This window comes from Bacillus rossius, assembly GCF_032445375.1.
Source record: "Bacillus rossius redtenbacheri isolate Brsri chromosome 4 unlocalized genomic scaffold, Brsri_v3 Brsri_v3_scf4_2, whole genome shotgun sequence".
In the NCBI taxonomy this organism is placed as follows: Eukaryota; Metazoa; Arthropoda; class Insecta; order Phasmatodea; family Bacillidae; genus Bacillus; species Bacillus rossius.
In genome coordinates, this window is record NW_026962011.1 from 41,139,554 (window position 1) to 41,160,268 (window position 20,715).

Consider the following 20,715-nt stretch of genomic DNA (forward strand, 5'->3'; position numbering starts at 1 on the left):
GCTTCTGGGGCGCAGGCCCGGTTGACGTCAACGTGTAGCCATGTAACGGTGGCAACGGTTCTCTCTCCTTCCCTCACACTTGTGTATGTCCGTGAACAGGCACTACACACATCCTCATGTCTATTTACACAGGTTTTTAAAATGCAACTGTGGCCCAACATTGTCTTTTGTGTGATATTTCTCAGCTTTCAAATGCAACATTCCATGACAAAAAAACTGCAGCTACCATTGGTGTTTTGAAAGCCGCATTTCAAAGCCCATCTTTTTATGATTCTTCAACTTCCGCACGTACGTCTCACGCAAATTTCTCTCTGTGACATGCAGGTGTCTTTTAATTAAGAGGCAGGAGTCGTAAAGCAGTAAAGGAAAGAGAGAAAAAGTGGGCGCAACAATGATTTGAAGAGTTTTACCATTTTATAGTCTAAAAAAAATTAGTTACATCCACTTAAAATAATCTTGCTCTTCTATATAATGTCATTGCTGCTTAATTTTAACAAATCTGTTATGATCAGAATAATTTTGCTTTAATGTTACTTTTTCGGTTATGTAATATTATAATGGTTTGATTTTTAACTTTGATGTAACCAAAATTTTTAGCTATGTATAATGCTTAATTTCCTTGAGATAACAACTGTAGATATATTTGAAAAGTTAGTAAACTGATAAAAGTATTATATTTACATGTCTAAAACAGCTCTAGACACTATGGCCAGCCAGTGTGTAGTTTCGTTCAAGGAAATTGTAGAAAACTTTAGTTAATTTGTTGAATCAAAGTTTTTTGTAATATTTTGCCCAAAGTTAATACTGCTGACATCCCATTACCATTTTAATAAAAAACTTGTTCCAACATTTATAGTTCAAAATTGGAAACATTATAACAATGTATTATCAATGTTTCTAAATTCTAATAAGTAGTTTGTGATGTGACCCATTGTCTGGTTGTTAGGGCTCCATAACCAACATCCTGGAAGAGAATGTAGTTCAGCCATTGTTGGTGTCTACTAGTGCCATCAATCTGGCATCAGAGACTGTTCGCAGCATTCTCAAGATTGATGACATAGTGAGTATTTCTTCAGCCACCTTGGAACTAGATATTTTGCTTAGAAATTATGATTAAATTTTAAATCACATTCGTTATCATTTATTTCGTGAACTAGACAAAATAATCATTACAAGTAGCTGTTGCATCTCGTAAAAGAAGAAAAGTTTGTTTAAATTGACGTGTATGTTGTGTGAATAGCAGTTTGTCATTACTAGCTACATATATGTGTATAAAATAGGTTTTGTGAATCCAGCCGTAGGTTTGCTGACATGATGCAGTATGTGTGTGCCCAAATATTTTCCATCAGATCTATGCTATTATTTTTCTCAATGTTTTTAACTGAGCTGATTTAGCTCCAAAATTAGTTAGCATGCCATGGTTAAAGACCCCAGAAGATAAAATTTTGACCAAAAGCAGTACAAAAAATTGGTACTAGAACATAAAAGTTTTGCAAAAGTCTGGTGTAAAAATTATTTTCTGAAATATGGTATCAAATTTATATTTATTGTCTTTTTAAAAAAATTGTATGTAATCAATATTTTATACTTACATAAAATAGTTTAGTAGTTGTGTGTGTGCTTAATCTTAAAGAGCAAGTACATAGTCTGAGTTATTTCATAAGTTTGAAAGTTTGACATTGAATAGGGAGATTTATGTTTTGGAGCATGCAACTAAATCCTTATTCAATCTTGTGCAGGTTAACACGATGACATAAGATGTAATTCTTCTGTCAACTGAAAAATGCTGTAAGTCTATCAATAAAATCGTGTAAGTAAAATTTTATTATGACTTTTTTTTTATTTAAGATGGAATGGAACAATTCTGTGCGAGAATGAAATTGTGAAGTAGAGATGGTCACTGTTTGACAATGCAGTAAATGTTTGTGCAAGTGTGTGTGTGTGTGGATAATATTAATGAGTGCTAAAATAAGTGTTTTAATTATAAATCTTAGTTCACTACTGAGTGAAACGCCATATTTTCTAGCAATTGAGTTTCTTAGGTTCCATTATATTATTCAATTAAATGCCATACTTTGACCTCAATTTACATAGTGGACATTCTCACTGTTCACATCTTGTATACAACCCAACAACTTCATTTTATTTATTGCATGAATCAATTTTCTAGAAACTATAGTCAAATGTTTAAGTTCTGTACTTATCTCCATAAAAAATAAAATTATTTCCGATCCAAATAATTGTTTCCAAAACATTTTAAATGTATTAACAAGTAGGAACTTCAGTTAACTTATTTAAACTTTATTATTCCTTTACCATTTTTTCAACCATATGCAATCATGAATTTTTTCACTCAGTACATAATTATATACTCTAAAAAGTTTGAAGTGATGCTTATTTATCTGGCATATGTTACAGCTGGAGGAGTTGGAGCTGAACTACCAACAAATGCTGCCTACCAAGATATTAATTATTTGTGCTAATCATTTCCACATTTGCTTTGTACGTCACTATTTGCTATGTAAACAAGATTAAAATAAAATTGTAACAAATTATTAAAATGTGTGTTTATTTCTCTATGTAATATCATGTTTTTGGAGCACCATATGCATCTGGCATCCTTTCAATAGTGTACCTGCAAAAAGAAAGCAGAACCAAAACATAATAAATCATTCATACAACACTTTCTTTTAACATAAATATGTGTACAATAGTATACTAAAATTATGTTCCTCACTTAAAAAATTCTTGCCAAAATTCAACATTTTCAATGCAAAATTGTTTCTCTATAATGTATAAATTTCCAACTAAATTAATAATACAGTGAAACCCCGTATTTACGTTAACTGTATTTACGTTTTCCCGTTATTTACCGCCTTTGTTTTTGGCCCAATTTATTTTCCATAAGGCGGTATGTCGTTTTCACGCTTGTTACGTCGGAAAAGTTGCTTCATTCCCGTTATTAACGTCTCGTTCAGTGTTTACAAACACAGAAACATGGCCGCCATAGAAGAAAGATACATCAAAAGCTGCGTATGTGAATGCGTTCGCGTCGTGAACAGTGCAAGTAACCTTGCACTATTCACAGTACTTCTATTTCCACAGCTTTCCGCTACGAGCGCTGGTAGTATCATTGGCTTTAGCGGTAAATGTATTTGACACATCTTTAACTCTTTGTCGTTATTAATATCTGTGAGAAAATGGAGAAAGTGAAACAACGAAAAACTATTACTGTTGCCGATAAAATCAAAATAATTGCCAAATTCGACGAATATGTAGGATCACGTGTGGACCTTGCGAAAGAACTTTCAATCCCTGTGAGTACTCTTAACACCATCATCAAAAGCCGAGAAACCATCACTGCAAATGCCGCGCAATGTGGGCCAAGTGCTAAAAAACGTAAATATGTGAAGGACTCGAAATTCAAACAGCTGGAAGATATTCTTCTTGAATGGTTTTCTGGTGCACGTGCTGCAAATTTACCAATAAATGGTACAATACTGAAAGAAAAAGCACGTGTTATTGCCTCTAGGCTGGGAATTCAAGATTTCTCCACTTCCAATGGATGGATTGATCGGTTTCAGCAGCGTCACAATATTGTTTACAAGGTGGTTTGTGGCGAAAGCAAAAGTGTGGATGTGGAGACTGTGGAACATTGGAAGGAAATGCTACAGGAAAAAATTGCTGGGTTCGACCCGAAAAATGTTTTCAATGCTGATGAAACAGGGTTGTTTTTCAATGTTCTGCCAGACAAAACCTTTAGTTTTAAAGGGGAAACGTGTCACGGAGGTAAGCTCAGCAAGCAACGGATTACTGTGTTATTGCTTACCAATGCAGATGGAAGTGAAAAATTCCCCCTGTATGTCATTGGCAAAGTGAGGAAACCTCGATGTTTTAAAAACATCAAGTCACTCCCAACAAAGTACGAAGCAAACACCAAAGCCTGGATGACCAATGCTTTGTTTCAGAGCCAGTTGCATGCATTTGATTCAAAAATGGCTTTGCAAAATAGGAAAGTTCTTCTTTTCATAGATCAGTGCTCTGCTCACAAAGCAACCATCCAGCTTCGCAACACTGATATTGTCTTCTTCCCAGCAAACTGCACGAGTGAGCTACAGCCCCTTGACTTGGGTATCATTCAAGTTTTTGTACCGCAGATACCTAGTTTCAAGGGCAGTAACAATGCTTGATGTTGGAAAAGACCCTTCTTTGATGAAGATAAATCTGCTGACTGCATTGCATTTTAGTGCAAGAGCCTGGAAAGAAGTGAAAACATCAACAATTCAAAACTGCTTTGCAAAAGCTGGATTTGTGTTCTCAGAAAAGCCTTACACTCTCAGTGAAGAAGATTACAGTGACATTGAAGATTTTGAAGGACATGAGGGTGTTGCAGGAGAAAATATTTCAAGCTTACGTGGATGTGGACAGTCAGGTGATCACTTCGGAAGTGCAATGTATAGAAGATATTGTAGAAAGCCATGTCAGTACTTCTCAACAGGATACTGACGAAGATGATGATGATGAAGAAGTGACGACTACATTGGAGTATCTGCTGGTGAAAACTGTGATGGTGTTTTTGATAATTTTTATACTTTAGAGAAGCAGATCATGTGCATGAACACTCAAAGATGCAAGCAAACCAAGATTTCTGATTATTTTACAAAGAAATAGACCTAAGTTAGGCATGAAAGTTTTTGCACATAAGCCTACAAAACTTTTTTATGGTAACATTTTATCATGGCACACATTGCTTCAGTGTTGTATTCACACAATTTTATAAGTTATATGTTGTAAATTTATTTTGGTTTACATAGGCCTAATGAAGGATTTTTTTAAGATATTTTGTTTACTGTGTCTTTTTTTGATGTCTCTGGCTAGTGAAGTAAAAGGAGTGCATTAAACCAGGTATGTTACATTTTAAAAATATGTTTCCCTCAATTTACACTTTCCTGGTATTTACACTTTTTGACTCTGTTCCCCTGAAGAGTGTAAATAAGGGGTTTCACTGTATTACAGAATAAACAGAAATCATCCGTACAATCACAACGTAATTTCAAACCTCACTACCATAGATTAATGTACTTAATATGAGACATGATCAACACACCATTTGATACATCGAAACACAAATTCTAGAAAGGTATTAATTCAAAGTGTCATGCTTATTGTTTAGAATTTATTTTCATATTACATTTTTTTTTAGACACATTGTATTTGTGCTATAAAAATTAGTGATCATGGAAATAACAAGAAACTAAATCAATTCATGCTTAGGGGTCGTCCATTAATCACGTGATGTTTTTTTAGCAAATTTTTAACCCCCCCTCCCCCCTAGTGATTTGTGGTGAGGTTTCCGAGTAAACCCCCCCCCCCCCCCAATAATTACGTGTATTTTTTTGGTACAAAATATTTTTAAAATTTTCAGAATATTATCTTTAAATATAGGTATAATCTAATTTAATTCTAGAAAATTAAGCACAGTGATAAAAATGTCCAGACACACATTAAGGTTGCAGGTTTATTCTCACTGGCATAAAAATAATAAAGGAAAGGCTTATATGTTATATACGCATGTATTCGGCGCCAAAATCACAGTCTTACTGGCGACTGGCAAGCCGTGCCGGGTGGTTCATGTTGCGGCGGGCGGGGATATTGTTGCCTGGCTACGGCGAGTCAAGGTCACGCGTCCCTTTTCGGTTTAGTAGAAATCGCACGAAAAAATAAATACACGTGATATCTCTCTACACCCCCCCCCCCTCCCCCTTGTGATATTTCGTGATTTTTCCCGACACCCCCCCCCCCCTTCTAGCCTCACGTGATTAATGTACGATCCCTTAATGAAACGGTGGAAATGCTCAGAACTGGACAAAAGGTAAAAGCAGGTTGCAGTTGTGAAGACCAGGCAAAAATTGAAAAAAGAAAAAAAAACTGTATGAAGAATCTGTTTGATTGTGACTGCACAAAGGCTTTGTTCCGGAAGATGCTTTGAACAAGTGGTTGAAGTACAATCAAAAAAATTTCTGTCAACTGGCTAAAGCAAAAGTTTGCATTGCTTATGGACATCAAAGAATTTCAAGTGAGTTCAGGATGGTAGTGGAAGGAAGAAAAGCATTTTTAAGTCATTCTCATTAGGCAATATTTTCAATGCTGATTGTTTTTTTTTTTTTTTTTTTTTTAACAACCTTCTGCCTAACAGGACAATGGCATGTAAAGGTGAAAAATGCTCTGGAGGAGAAAGGAAATGTCTGTTTTGTTGCAATGACAGGAACAGAAAAAAGATCAAGAATCTTTGGTGATCACATGACTCCCAGATGCTTCAAGGGAGTTTATTTTCCTATGGATTGTGCTAGTAAGAACCGTACATGGATAAGAGAACTCTTCTTAAATTGGCTATGAAAACAGAAGGAAGAAAAATTATGTTGTTAAAGACATCTGCGCAACACGCACAGTGTTGTTTGACTGGTAAACATCAGACATGTTTCTCCCACCGAACTGTAAATCTCAGATGGATCAAGGCATTATTCAGAATGCCAAGGTACATTTTCGAAAATGCCTTGTTCAGAGAGTGCCCATCAATATGTATTAGATTGAAAGTGTCCACCAATATCAATGTTCGTCAGCCATTTTTGGCAATGCTCATCTTACCCCAACCCGATTAGAAAACTTTTGAGAAGGCGGTAGACAGCAATGAGTTTCCAAATATTACAATTGAAATTTTACAATAGTTTGATGGTGAAAGTTTTTGTTTAATAGAATAATAATTTCTCATAAAAATCTTTAAAATTAATTAAATGTTAACACTTGGTTATATACAAGTCCAAAAATTAATACGAAAACCTTACTATAACAAGTGGACACGTTGAGGTACTTAAACATTCTCATCTTTTACTCAAGAACCAAACATTTAATGTTCGACTTTAAATAATTTTGAATAACTACAAGATTGGATAGCTATAAAAACGTAAGCTCATCTGACATTTTATTTGCTTATTTTTTTCATCAAAGTGAGACAAAAAAAATAATGTTTTAACACATTCCTCTTAATGTTTTAACAGGTTTTACATTTTATTTTCTGGTCCCTTTAAATATGTAAAAATGAGGTTCTACTACCAAATATCACTGCTCTGTACTATTACCACTCCGACACCCAGATGTTTCAACCCTTCGCTTCAATGCTTGCATAACAAGCTTTTAATTTTTGCTGGTGTCGGCACTGGAAGTGACAGATGGGACTGATACACCATGGAAAGTAGATCGCACTGTGAAGTTTGTCCAGAATTCCTTTCACGTTCTCTTCCCTGAACCTGCTGATGAAAACCACCCCTTTCCTTATCACCCTCCCTGCCTTGCTCTAATTCTGGGCTGTGATGGCAAAACTAAATTTTCTCAACTGCCACTTGCAGTTCTAAATGAGAACATGTGAATCAACTGTATATGAACTGTACAAACCGACCATAATGAGCCATTAATTTCAACTTACCTGTGGTGAGCAACGTACATGATGGGAACACCTGGGATCTTCCTGATCCTACGTTTCAAGTCCTTGTCATTCGTTGCCACAATGTAACTCTTGTGCTGCAACACGTCATTCAAAATTATTTGATGGGGAGGAGGAAGGGGTCCTTTACTGACACTTAGGGTCCCATCTTGCTATCAAATTATCAATGTTGACTACTTAACCAAGCTAGCTCAAACATTGTTTTTAACTATATCATTTGTCATAATAATGCTAATGTTACAGAGCGTTAAATGGAAACTTACATGCAATACTTAACATCTCGTAAAAAAAAGTTCTGACAAAACATTTGGTTTCAATTTCAAATATGTATCAAACTAATTTACATGTAGTCAACCCATTCACCTATTTTTAATACAATTGTGGCCTCAATATTTTGGGTAAGAAGGGGAATACATATACAATTTCTACTAGTGTTTTTGTTTTGATTGCACTGTCATAAAATTAAATGAATTTATTTAGTCTTATTTAAAGTTATTTTGTGGTTTTTGTAGTTTACCTGTTTATAAAATTATAAAAACTATATTTGGGTATACAAAATATAAAACAAGACTCAATTTATCTATTGTAAAATTATAGAATTTTTTTTTTAATTTTTCAAGCCAAAAATTTTCCATTCCTCTCCCAACTTAACTCATATTTCAAGATGAAATTAAAATTTTTTTACATTTGGTGTTAAAAGTTTTTGTCTATAGATTATTCATGCTGCAAACATTCCAAAGTTTGTATCTGTGGGAAGATCATGGAAAAAAAAAATGCCTGGAAATTATTTTGAAATAAACTTTTGAAATAAAAAATAACAAAAAGATGTGACTGCACGAACAGCAGAACCCTACCTGAGTCACTCGCTGCACCAGACAGTCGTCAGCATACGTCCCTTTGTGCATGCAGTTGATCCTCTCGAAGCGCGGGTCCTTGATTATCTTCAGCGCCACTTTGTACTTCTGACCCAGCTTCTCCAACTCTCCGAGGACGCAGTCGGTGATGTAAGGGATACCTGCAAGAGACGTGACGGCAACTGCGGGCTTCAGTGCACTCCCTACGACTCTGTTATCGCAAACACTTCCAATGTGGGAATGGTTGCGAAGCCAGAGTTCCCTCACTGCACCCAGGCAAACTGACACACCACACTACAGGCCTCTGCTGGATGGAGGTAGTCGTCATCGACCCACCAAGCAAGGAAGTAGAAGTTCTTCCAACTACTGATCAAGCACCACCCGTGCTGACCAACTACCACAACGGGACACTCTAGTTTTATAATATATTAGCAGGTTTATTCACTTGCACTAGCCACGTCCTACAAACTACTGTGATATCCTCCATCTTGGAGTCAGTAGAAGTAAATCCATCGCCACGGGTGGCTCTGGCCTGCGTACATATCCTTTAAAATGCAATAGGAAGGTGTTCATACCAACCACAATTCAAGAATCAAAACAAAACCTCCAATTAAAATGAGATGGCACAACTAAGGTTGTCAAAATCAAGAGCATAAGGCCAGGTTAATAAACTATGCGAGAAATGTAAGATGCAAAAAAATTCAATAACAACATTTTCAAATATCTGTGTAGAAATAATGCAACACGCCAAAAATCAACGCAAGTATCGCCCAACTTTCTACGTCTTGTTGTTTTGGCTTGCATTTCTGCCTTCCATTATTTTAAGTAGAGTGTTCCAAAAATTTTTGAAGCTGCAGACATTATAGGCCACAATACTTTTTTTATTCTATACATACACTTTCACTTTTACTTTCACACATTAAAAAATATAACACTTTTTAATAAAATTATTTCGTACTTATATTGCTCTACAGCTTGTTCAAGTTGTGGTGTTGAGACATATTGCGACTTGCGTGCTGTATAGCCTGAACGGCCTTGATTTTCTTGCGTTGTTTGAGTGTTGCATTATTGCGTCTTTGTGTTCCCTGCAAAGCTTACGAACCTGGCACTTTATACTAGAGCTAATCACACGTACATTTGGCATACAGGCAGTCCATCATGTTCTGCACTATGTCCAGCTTGCACTTGACGGAGAAGTTGATGAAGTTAGTGTCCACCAGGATGTGGTAGGGCGGGCCCAACTGGGTGTTGTACTGGAAGAACAAGGCGGATGAAACTTGCGGCCTGCAACATTCCAGACGCCGGTTCCACTGCTGCTACTCACATGCAAGTATAGTTCCTCAAATAGACAGTTGGTATTTCAAACAAATGTGGATGGCAAACTATAAAATGTTTAGCTGTTTTAAGCCAAAAAAAAAAAGTTACAATGTTAGTTTTATCTTCTTTTATTTGATTAAATACTCTTCTAACAGAACAATTTTTTTTTATTGGCACCCATCATATTGAGTCTACAGTTAAAGAAATTTATATTGATAAAGGATATTATTTAGCTAAAACTATATCTCAGATTTAAATTTGAACTGAGGTTACAGTTTTTCTGACATGTGCGTGTTTTCACTGACAATTTTCCAATACTGACTTTCCCAGACGTATTGCAACCATGGAACAGCACCAGGTTTCCTGTTTCTGCTTTACGGTCTGCCTCACCCACCATAGAGTATAAGCATTTAATTCAAGGTTTATTTGCAAATATATTACTCATGCATATACTCTCGTACTGTTACTAAAAAGTGAGCCTTTTGGACTAATTGCATTGCGGTCACTACAAATTAATTTTCTGTTTCCACAGCTACTCCATTCAACTTAACTTATGAGGTCCTATTTTCAAAACATTTCTTCATAAAAATCTGTGATCAGCAAAAAAATGCAAAATCCAACAATACGGAAGAAGTCACACCTTAAGAGAGAAGGACTGTTGTGGGGCAGGGTTAAACCATATCATGGTAAAATTTGAAAAAAGGCCTCTGCACCTAAAGAGCCATTCTTTAGTTAGAATTTTGAACACATTACTTTATCTTCTGGTGATAATGGACCAATATACGATATAGGCACTAACACTTCTTTGATCTTCAACTTATGTGGATCCTCTGGTTTCTTCTTTTTGGGATCTTTTCTGTCTTTTTCTTTTCTGAAAAAAATTAATGCAGTTTCAATAAACTGGATGCCTTTCTGAAACAATCACAACTACACACACACCAACAGTAAGCTAACACTTACATTCTGGAGTCAGACAAACTGATCATCTTTTTCATCTGAGCAAACCTTTTCTCCGCAATTCGGCGAGTCTTTTTTGATTTCCCCTGAAAAAAAAATGTAGTTATGGCAAACGATGCACTGGGCTACATATTTATTCACACAACATAATATGTATTATTGTGCGCTTCCTCTAGAAAATAACCCAATTTCATTTGTTTCAAATAGATCGGAATGAATTTTCTGTGACTGACCCATTCTTGCTACTTAGGAGTGGATACATACGAATCATTTGACCTATGAGAAAAATAAACTTTATTAAATGGTGCTGTGAATTTCTTAAGTCGCAGCTTTTCCGAAAATAATATAAAATTTTTTTGGAGATTGTGTTTTTAACTACTAGAGACATTCCTTGTTTGACCCTGAAAAGAGAGCTGATAAATTCCCACTGGTTTCTGAGATATTACCGGTTATAAGGTTCATTACAATACCTGGTAATTAATGCAGCAGCCATTTTTTGCTTTAATTGCATTTCTGATCCTAAGATTCTTTACGTATAAGAATGTGTATATTTTGTATTTGGATTTTGTAACACCGTGGAAAGTAAATAAAAATTTGAAAAATCGTAAGTCCTGACTGTGTATCCTAACCCAAGTATCAACCCTTGACAAGGATGTTTGTTTTAGCAGTATTGAGGCGCATAGCATTGATTTGCAATATGTGATATCACCAAATATTAACTTTTTTCATTATTAATATAATACCTCTATTGACTAAAGTATTCCAAAACATACACAGACCCAAAAAGGAAAACTAAGATTCACCACAATTTACTCAGAGACTGCGTTCGTGCATGTTCGGTTTTTTTCTCCTATGTTATTTCTCTCTGTTTACCTCAAATCTTCACATTGAGGATTTGAATTTTAAATTCCTTTTTTAGGGTATTTGGTTAGAATTTTTATGCTGATTATTTAAAACAGTAATTTTGAAGAATGCCACATTTCTGGGGGGGGGGGGGGGGGGGGGGGGGGGAAAGGTTAGTAGTTCACCAATTTAAGGTTTGATGTACCTAAATATTTAAAAAAAATTGATATTGCTAAGGTTAAATTAGCTACATTAAAAATACTTTAAAATATTGTAAATGGTTAGTTAGGTAAGGTTAGCTACATTCAAAGTTTAAAATAGTGGCTGGTTGGTTAGCTACATTATTTTATATTTATAGTATTCTTTCTGTAGCTAACCTAACCAAACCAACCATTCAGACAATTTCACAGTATTTTTTATTGTAGCTAACCTAACCTAATCAACCATCCACCACTATTTCAAGTATTTTTAATGTAGCTTGACAATTCTCTAATTTCTTGGTCACTAGAGTTTAAGACAAGTGATATTGACATCTTTCCTTCACATTTTTATCCTTTATTATGTGTACCAAAGTTGCACGAGCGAGCTGCAAACTTCAGTGAACTTCATGACTGTTCAGGCCTCGGAATTGACTGGTGTGAATCTTATGGCCCCACACATGATCAGTCGAAACTGATGAACTGATGGCTTCCCATATAAATCGGACTGTGGGTTCAAGAGCACTCAGTCCAAACTGCCATGTTACGGGACAGCGTCTCGCCAGTCCAAACTGTCAGGCCTATCAATCATTCCATCAGCCGAGTGTCATGGCAGACATCTTTGTTTATAAACATTGGTTACTTTGCTATTTTTTTTTTCTGTTTCCAACTAAAAGTGCAACTGCAATTGCAAAATCCAAAGTTTCTTCCAAGTTCTACGATGAAACGATACATCCAAACGTAACAGCAACAAGAAGACTGATCGTGTGTGCAGAGGGCCTCAATACAATCTAAACTGTCAGTTTGGGTTGAGAAGTCCGAACTGGGAGGTGGACTGCTCATGTGTGGGGGCTAATAGTAGCTATGCTAAAGCACAATGGCTGCGGCCGCGTCATTGCATACCTGATGTAACCTATTAAAGATAATTTCTCTGAAACCAGTAGGATTTTGCAAACGCTGTTTTAAAGGTAAATAGATTAATGTTTGTAGTAGTGAAAAACACCATTTTCGGAATTTTTTATTTTATTTACGGCAAAGCCGCAATGTAAAAATGTTACCTTTGCGTGAAACGAAATATTTATTATCGAAACGATGTACTTTACAACAGTAAATAGTCGCTCATAAAATAAAGTACATGTTAATGTGTAAACAAAAAATAATTTTCAAATATGAAAATTCCGTATATTTTACATACATGGCAAAAGAGAATACAAACAGTTTTTGAAAACACGTTACCATTTTTCAGACTGCAAATATACTACACCAACACAACTATTCACAGCTATTAAAATTTCAAAAACTTAAACCCTACTTCCACAAACCACATTCAAAACAAACCCATGTGTTCAAAGACCATAGATTAATATGGATGTAGATAGCTAGCGTAACAAATAAATTTTTTCATATTTATCTAGATGACTGAAACTTTGCTTTTACTTATGCAGAGCGCAAGTTAAATATTTTTTTTAGACTATTAAAGACTATTAAAGACCTATAGTTGACATAATAAAAATAACTAAATAATTTTAAAAAATTTTCAGTGTTTAGTCAAAGTATTACTGAGAGAAATATTTGTTAAGGCCAATCATTATCAACATTAGGAAATTTATTAACTAATTTAATGTATTAAATATACAATTATTTTAGATTTTAAAATTGTTTCGACATAAAAGCTTGAATTTAAATGACTTAATTTTGTTTTTTCAGGGCGAATAAAAGGACCCCAAATAAAGCTGCAACCGAAAGACGTAGGTATATTTTGGTGTTTGACAACTTGACACGTCAAAAGGTGAATTGAAACGACTGTAGAGAGGTAGTTTTTAAGTCTGAATATGTTTTGTTTATGAACAGTGCAATTGATAAATTCAGTTACGAATTAATTATTTTTTCGTGTTAATTATTATTGTGTATTTACTTTAGTCACAGTAAAAGAACATTGTAAGTTTCGCTGTAACCTAGTGCGGCTGTCTTACCGAGTTTGAGGTGAACGTGTTAAACATGCTTCCCCTATAAAATTATGTTTTGGCGTAACTACATCTTTATCAAATAGTTGCAGTGAGTTGTAAAATAATGGAAATTGTGTTCTAGTAATAATTAAATACATTTATATACTTATATAAACATACGTTTCCAGTTTAGAAGTGCAGTTCAGAGGATGAGTTGCGATAGACCATGTGAAATGTTTAGAGAGAGAGGGAAACTTTACAGGGGAGAGGGAGAAGGGTAGAAAGGTTGGTAAAGCTGTTTAAAGGGATAAAGTGAGGGATGGGCTGGGGAATGCTTGGAACTAGGGAGCACAGGTGGGTGCAGAGGAAGGAAATCTCATTATTGGAAGCTCCGTAAGGGGTAAATATCTTACGTCGCGGCTTTTCCGCAAAGTTAAAATTACATTTAAAAAAAGTATATTTTCCAACACTAGAGATGTTCCTGTATTTACCCTGAAAACAGCGTTAATAAATATGTAATAGTTCATGAGATATCACATTCAATTTACATTACAATAATTGTATATGGACGGTGCCACTGCAATTTATTTTTTACCCATTAAGGTTTCTGTGTTTATTTTGGAGAACTATAGTCAACAAAGGTTTTATTATAAAAGCAGTTAATATGACGGCATATTGCAGTTGTAGGGCAATATTAATGTTTATATTTCTGTTTGTTGATTGTTTGTCCAAATTTCATTGAATTAAGAAAGTTTTTTTTTTTTACATTTCATTTAAAGTAGTGATTGGAATCACGTAGTAACGAATGACCCATAGGTTACGTTAGCAACTTATAAAAATACTGTGAAATCGTGTTACTTTAGGTTAGTGATGGTAAAAATACTTTTAAATGTTGTGGACGGTTGGGTAGATTAGTATAGCTACATTAAAAATACTGTAAAATCATGTAAACGGTTGGTTAGGTTAGAATAGCCACATCTTAAATTTGTAATTCCTAAGCAACAATAAGATATATTATATATATTTTGTTTTTGTATAAACCATATTCCAAAAACTTATTTGTGAAGTTGTGTACAAAATCGAGTCATGTGCCCATCCTGGAGTTGTAACTTGGTCTCGGAGCCTCGGGCGGGCAGCAGGTTCGGAAGGCAGCGAAAGGTGTGCTTGCTGCAGGCCTGTGATGCGCGTCGCAGCGTGACACTGCCCCCGTGCGACCATGAGGATCGTGGCGATGAAGAGAAGCAGGGTGTTGCGACTGGTGGCCGTGGCTGCTCTCATGGTCGTGTTCCTGTATGTTTTCTTCGTTCACTCGAGCAGTGGCGACGCGTTCCCCTCCCCGCAACGACTCAAGTCTTCGAAGCCAAGAAAGGTAGTGTAACCTTTTTCTCCATTACTCAACCTAGGCCTAGATTTATTGTGGGTTGTGTTACATACAAGTTGATTTTATGAAGAGTTAATAACCCTTTTTAAATTTATATGTACTTTTAAGTAATAACTATAACTTAAACTCCACATACATCATTGAGTTAGATTCGCCGTGTTTCCTTAAAAAAAAAGTATTTGTGCAAAATTTAATAACATTATTTAATACACTTTTAATTGACTTAGATGGAATACCATAATAACAACTTATTGTATGACCCAGAAAAGAAGGATTTTAAGTTATATCTACCTCTATTGCAGCATATTTTCCACTTTTCACCGTTTATTGTTTACTTTATTTGGTCATTTCCTAGTGTAGGTGCTCATCTAAAATAAAAATGTAAAATTGACAAAAATGGTAATAATATTCCTAATATTCCTTTACCATTCTTAAAACAGTGTTTGAAATTCACACAGGATATCTTAAAAAGAACTCTCTAGGGATGAGTTACAAAATTATTTTGAAGAGTGTTTTGTCTTGTGCGGATCAGTTTGTCTTTGAGCCAGGTATAAACTCAGACGTAACTAATTTTGATTTGATCTAATTTTTCTTTATTTCAAGCTGGATTAGGTAACAAGTTACATGGTTTTCAAAATTTAATAAATAGAGAGAAAAAAACTATTCTTCCTGTTTGTGTTTTTTTATATGTGCTTTTAGTATATTTTGCTCGGATGTAAACTGCCAGATCAAAATGTTAAATAGGCTAACCTTTACTCTATGGTGCGTCTGCACAAATTGATGTGACTTTGATACAACTGGCTCTTTTATGAGTACTGCACTTGGGAATTCCACAGATTTTGATAAAAAGATGAAAACAAAAGAAAATACAACTTAATCACTAATTAAACCACAAATCTCAAAATTAGTTGATTAATGCACATGCCAGGAGCAGGTACGATGGGGCTAGCCGACCGTGATGTTTGAAAGGGAGGAATGAGAAAGGGCGTGTCCTCTCTCGCCGAGAGACTAAAGTGACTCGCGGGGAAACGCTGTTCCAGCCCCCGCAGCTGGCGGAGGCGCTGGGCAACTTTGAGCCGGAGAAGGCGGAGTCTCGGGAGGGGCCCGGGGAGGGGGGCAAGCCCCACCTGCTGCGCGAGGACCAGCAGAACGACGCGTCCCAGTCGCTGTCGGAGTACGGCATGAACATGGTGTGCTCGGACGAAATTGCCATGGACCGCAGCATCCCGGACACCCGTCTGCCCGAGTGAGTCCATTAGTGATACAGTGCTGCAGCAGGACTGACATTTGCTACCCCCACCTCAGACTGTTGCGAAGTTGAATTTATGACTGTAAAAAAATTAAATTTTAAACAACGTAAATCAACTAATCTGCTATAACGTGGTCAGCTGGTTAGCTGTTTTATGGTCATTATTATGTTAGCACAGAGACTTCTGATGGTCCAGCATCCAATGGTCCGGAACTAGTGAGAAATGTACGGACTTACGCCAATTAGCAAGGTTAAGCTAAAGACCTATAATTTTTTGGTAATGTTGAAAATTGTTATGCTAGTCACTGTGCACTCAATTTGAAGTGTGACTACAAAAGCTACAAGTACCTCTATTGTGTAAAATTTCAGGGGGGGGGGGGGAGAGAGATATATATTTATATCTCTTCCCCTCCTTACTTATGCTACATTCCTGAAGGTGGTTGTGGTGGAAGTTGTACCTAGAGACAACCCGTTGGTTCTTTAGTAAGTCCTGTTGAGTCCTAGATTCGCTGGGATGTGAATATGGTTTGCTTTGGTGAACGTGAGTGTGCTATCAACATACATATAAACTCTTACAAATCGTTGCACCAAATTCGAATGTCTATATTTTCATTTCACACGAAATTACATATTCGCAGTCGACAAAAACAGTGACACTGAATCATTTTTTTTTTTAAATTGAAACCAAGCTAAGAATACAATGATATGATAAAATGCTGTTTCTAGTTATGGTTGCATTGGCCCGCGTGTAGGTGCAAGCACTGGGACTACCCGCCGGACCTGCCCAAGGTGAGCGTGATCGTGGTGTTCCACAACGAGGGCTGGACGACGCTTCTGCGCACCGTGCACAGCGTGATCGACCGGTCGCCTCCCCAGTTCCTGCACGAGGTGCTGCTGGTCGATGACTTCAGCGACAAGGGTGGGTCCCTCGCCGCCCCTCGTTCCCGTCCCTGCTTCCTCTCATCATTAGGGAGGATTGCGATGGAACCGAAATAACACCGCAAAACCCGTCAGTACAACACATAACAACGAAATGGAAGTTAGTACACCATTCAGCACCGAAATGTAACTAAAAACATGAAATCCATCAGCATTTTGACAAAACTTAATTTCAACCACAAAAATGTTATCTTTTACTATCGTAAATTAATTGAATGTAATTACTTCGCATCACTCTTGTACCGAAATGTATACTGTTTAATCTTTTTCTTAATTTTTTTTCCATTTACTTTGTCCATTTTTTGTTGTATTGACGCTGTTTATCTGTGCACTATGCATACTGGTCTAAAGGAATGGAGAGTGCTGAGTTTTCAATGAAAGAGCACTAGAATGAAGGAATTCATGCGTACTCCTGGCAGCTTTTTTATCACACTGGTATAAATTTTCAAACAAAGTCTTTACATATCTAAATTAATGAGTAGCTAATTGATGGCAGAGTAGTATGGTTTGGCAGATATGTAGTGGGACTAATAAATAATTCAAATTGTGCATCGTTGCAGTAAAACAGTGTTCTCATAAAAAAATTCAAAAGACTGTCGTACATTTTCCAATTACATGTTCTGACTGTCCCGGCATTTGCCTGGAGTGGTTTTGAGAATCCACGGAAACCAGATACGTATCAGAATGGCTGGACCGGAATTGGAATGCGCGGGCTGTTGTCAGTTTAGTCCTGACAGCGCTGCCGTACTCATCTCTTTGGCACTGGCTTCTGAGTTGTTCAAATTTTTATAATTTTAGGTCAAAACTAGAATACTGCTCAGTAATTTGGAACAATATCAATATGTGGGATAATATGAAAATCGAAAACATACAGAATAAATTAATAAATATTATTAATCAAAAACATCTTCCTCTACCCAATCTGATATCTCTCTCAAGTCGAAGAGAATTACTTGACTCAATTTTAATTAAAAACTGTTATACTAACAAATTGAACTGTAAATATATACTTGACAACACCGGTTTAGGGGTACTACCTCCTTTTAATAGACGTTTAACTTCCACTTTATGTACAGTTAACAGAAATAATGATCTTATCTTTAGGCTAATAACCAACTTTAATAAATTTGATAAAGACTTTAATTATTTTCCTTAGTTCTTAATGATTGATCATGTGTGTTTTAGTTCTGTGTTGTCTGAATTGTAACATTTGAATTTTGGTTTTATTGTCTTTGTTATGTGCGTTTGTTTTTATATTGTATTATATTGTATTGTTTTGTGTTTTTCATTTATGTTTATTATTGTGAGTGTATTTGTGTCTTCATTGTGCGCCTATTATTAAAGGCTTTGTCCTGTTAGTTGGCATGTTACAATTACAAATAAATAAATAAATTATTTAGGAGGAAGAATGAAAATAAATGCTTGTAAAAAAATCAAAAGTGTAATGCATGGGATAAATGCACGATGTTTCCTTGACGACCATCGTAAATCGGGGTTGCTTTGCTAAACGCTGAAATTTTAATAAATTTGAATTAAGAATAGTTTAAAAATTTTGATAATATCTTAAAAAGCACCCCACGCTTTTTTTTTTAAATAAAATACATTTTTTTCTTATATACACTATTATTAATTTATACTTATTAAAAATTTTTACACTATTCTTAATTCAAATTTATTAAAATTTATTTTTAATTTTTTAGTTTGGTTTTCTATATAAAGCGTGTTTTTTTAGTTTTTAAACTATTATTTATTTTTTTATTATTATTAGGAGGAAGAATGAAAATAAATGCTTATAAAAAAATCAAAAGTGTAATGCATGAGATCACTGCACGATGTTCCCCGACGACCGTCGCAAATCGGGGTTGCTTGGCTAAACGCTGAGCTGTGCCTCTGTGCAGAGCACTTGAAGGACCGGCTGGACCGCTACATCGAGAGGTTCGGCGGCAAGGTGCGGCTGGTGCGCAACAAGGAGCGGGAGGGGCTGATCCGCACGCGCTCCTTCGGGGCCCAGGAGGCTCGCGGGGAGGTGATCCTGTTCCTGGACGCCCACTGCGAGGTCAACGCCAACTGGCTGCCGCCCCTGCTCGCGCCCATCTACCTCAACAGGTCACTCTCCTCCCGATACCCCTGGTGACCGCTTCCTCGCTGGCGAGCCGGCAGACCTTTCACTGCCTCGTGCGAGATTCCGTGACAGTGATGACGCTCACCAGGGTTGACTAATTTAAACTTTTTTTTTTTTTAATAATGAAAGGTCTAATTCCACTCTAATAGCAACAAAAGTTAGCTCATTAATGTTTCTTGTGTTATACATACAGAAACAAAAATTTATATACTAATCAATAGAGCTGGGCCGATCACCTATTTTGCCGATCATGCTGATGCCGATCTTCTGAGCCGATTAGAGCCTTTCAAGTACCTCTGAATTGATTAATTTTGTAATAAACAAAATTTTAAACCACCTAAAAAAAAATAGACTGGAAATGTGTGGCCTATCCAAGCAACATTTCAGGATTTAAAATTGGCAGTTTTTTAATGTAAGTGTGAATTACTTAAGGAGAGAATTTCAAATTTAAATTTTCAATACTAATTACAATTACAACTAAAGCCATATTACTAAACCTACATTTCACAATAAAAGTCGTGCATGCTTCAATTCCAATAATGCTTTATTGGTCACTCAACACACTGTCCTTAATACTAATTAAAATAATAATGTTGAACAGAAAACACTGACAATCAATGAACATTCCACAACTGCTACTTTGCTATAACTCTATGTTAGGTACTTGGCCTACCGGAATACCAGATAAATGAGTCTGTGTTGCTTGAAACAATGCTTGCTGTTGCTGTAAGATCAGATACTTGTGATTTGTGGGTCAGATTTTCATGCACCTGTATTTCCATTGTTTTGCTATTAAACGTCAGTAAATGTCTAGATAAATTTGTTGTCGTGAATCCTCGTACACTGGTACCGCCATGTGAAATTATAGCGTTACAAAAATTACACATTGCTTTTGACGGATCACTATAAACTGAAATATTCCCAGACAAAACTACTTTTCTTTTACATGATTACTTATAAATCACCACACAAACGCACACACACTTAACTGCGTTAAAATGTAATAAGGTCCAACCAAATCTTCACCTAATAACAACTCCGTCATTCTGTGATCCGTGTGTGCTGGTAGACGTCAGCGATGATATTTTTATTGCCCTTCCTTCCCCCCAGTGCCGTCAACAAACTTTCAATAATTCCCGATTGTAAGTTAATTTGTGAATACGAAATACCACTAAATGGGGAACAAAACTCTTTATCAACCAGGTTTTTATACAAAAGAAAAATAAGCTCTATTTACCGCTAAACAGGATAATAATATTCATTACGCTAAACAAAACTTTCAATAGACCATATTTAGCGAGAAAAAATTAAATATGTAGATGAATTCCCGAAGAGGTAGTTGTTTACTAACCACGAGACTACTAGTGCCATTAATCCGTACGAATTCCGTCGTGCAACGCGCGTCACTCTAA

At 36.0% G+C, this 20,715-nt stretch overlaps 3 protein-coding genes across 12 annotated transcripts in view; 2 read left to right on the forward strand and 1 right to left on the reverse strand.

Annotated features, from left to right (window-relative positions):
• Window positions 1–2,555, forward strand: part of LOC134542052 (T-complex protein 1 subunit delta) — a 29,019-nt gene extending 26,464 nt beyond the window's left edge. For 2 of the 4 annotated variants that reach the window (XR_010076728.1, XR_010076729.1), the window contains 3 exons: window positions 947–1,060; window positions 1,740–1,810; window positions 2,419–2,555. Coding sequence is in view for 2 of the 4 variants with exons in the window: in XM_063385905.1 (XP_063241975.1) it covers window positions 947–1,117 (171 nt within the window). In the remaining 2 variants the exon portion in view is untranslated. Of the gene's footprint in view, window positions 1–946 lie in introns of all 4 variants that reach the window. The other 2 variants (XM_063385906.1, XM_063385905.1) reach the window with 2 other exon arrangements.
• LOC134542053 (rRNA-processing protein FCF1 homolog) lies at window positions 2,553–13,037 on the reverse strand. The gene is made up of 7 exons (XM_063385907.1): window positions 12,903–13,037; window positions 10,630–10,712; window positions 10,469–10,540; window positions 9,488–9,636; window positions 8,353–8,513; window positions 7,481–7,575; window positions 2,553–2,635 (listed from the first exon to the last, which is right to left on the reverse strand). Exons 1-7 carry the CDS (start codon window positions 12,903–12,905, stop codon window positions 2,587–2,589), a joined length of 612 nt encoding a protein of 203 aa, XP_063241977.1. The 5' UTR covers window positions 12,906–13,037; the 3' UTR covers window positions 2,553–2,586.
• Window positions 13,038–13,395: 358 nt separating this feature from the next.
• Window positions 13,396–20,715, forward strand: part of LOC134542065 (N-acetylgalactosaminyltransferase 7) — a 28,510-nt gene continuing 21,190 nt past the window's right edge. The window contains exons 1-5 of one of the 7 annotated variants that reach the window (XM_063385944.1): window positions 13,396–13,455; window positions 14,786–14,981; window positions 16,034–16,239; window positions 16,995–17,161; window positions 19,080–19,287. In XM_063385944.1, coding sequence (XP_063242014.1) covers window positions 14,829–14,981; window positions 16,034–16,239; window positions 16,995–17,161; window positions 19,080–19,287 — 734 coding nt within the window. In that variant the 5' untranslated portion in view covers window positions 13,396–13,455; window positions 14,786–14,828. Of the gene's footprint in view, window positions 13,898–13,930; window positions 14,013–14,785; window positions 14,982–16,033; window positions 16,240–16,994; window positions 17,162–19,079; window positions 19,288–20,715 lie in introns of those variants that run through there. The other 6 variants (XM_063385946.1, XM_063385948.1, XM_063385949.1 and 3 more) reach the window with 6 other exon arrangements.

Bases quoted from the DNA above. Each gene is read 5' to 3' on its own strand.
- LOC134542053 (XM_063385907.1), bottom strand. The intron at 10,541-10,629 runs GTAAGTGTTAGC...AATTTTTTTCAG, and splicing joins AGTTTGTCTGACTCCAGAAT to AAAAGAAAAAGACAGAAAAG. The intron at 7,576-8,352 runs GTAGGGTTCTGC...GACGTGTTGCAG, and splicing joins TGGTGCAGCGAGTGACTCAG to CACAAGAGTTACATTGTGGC.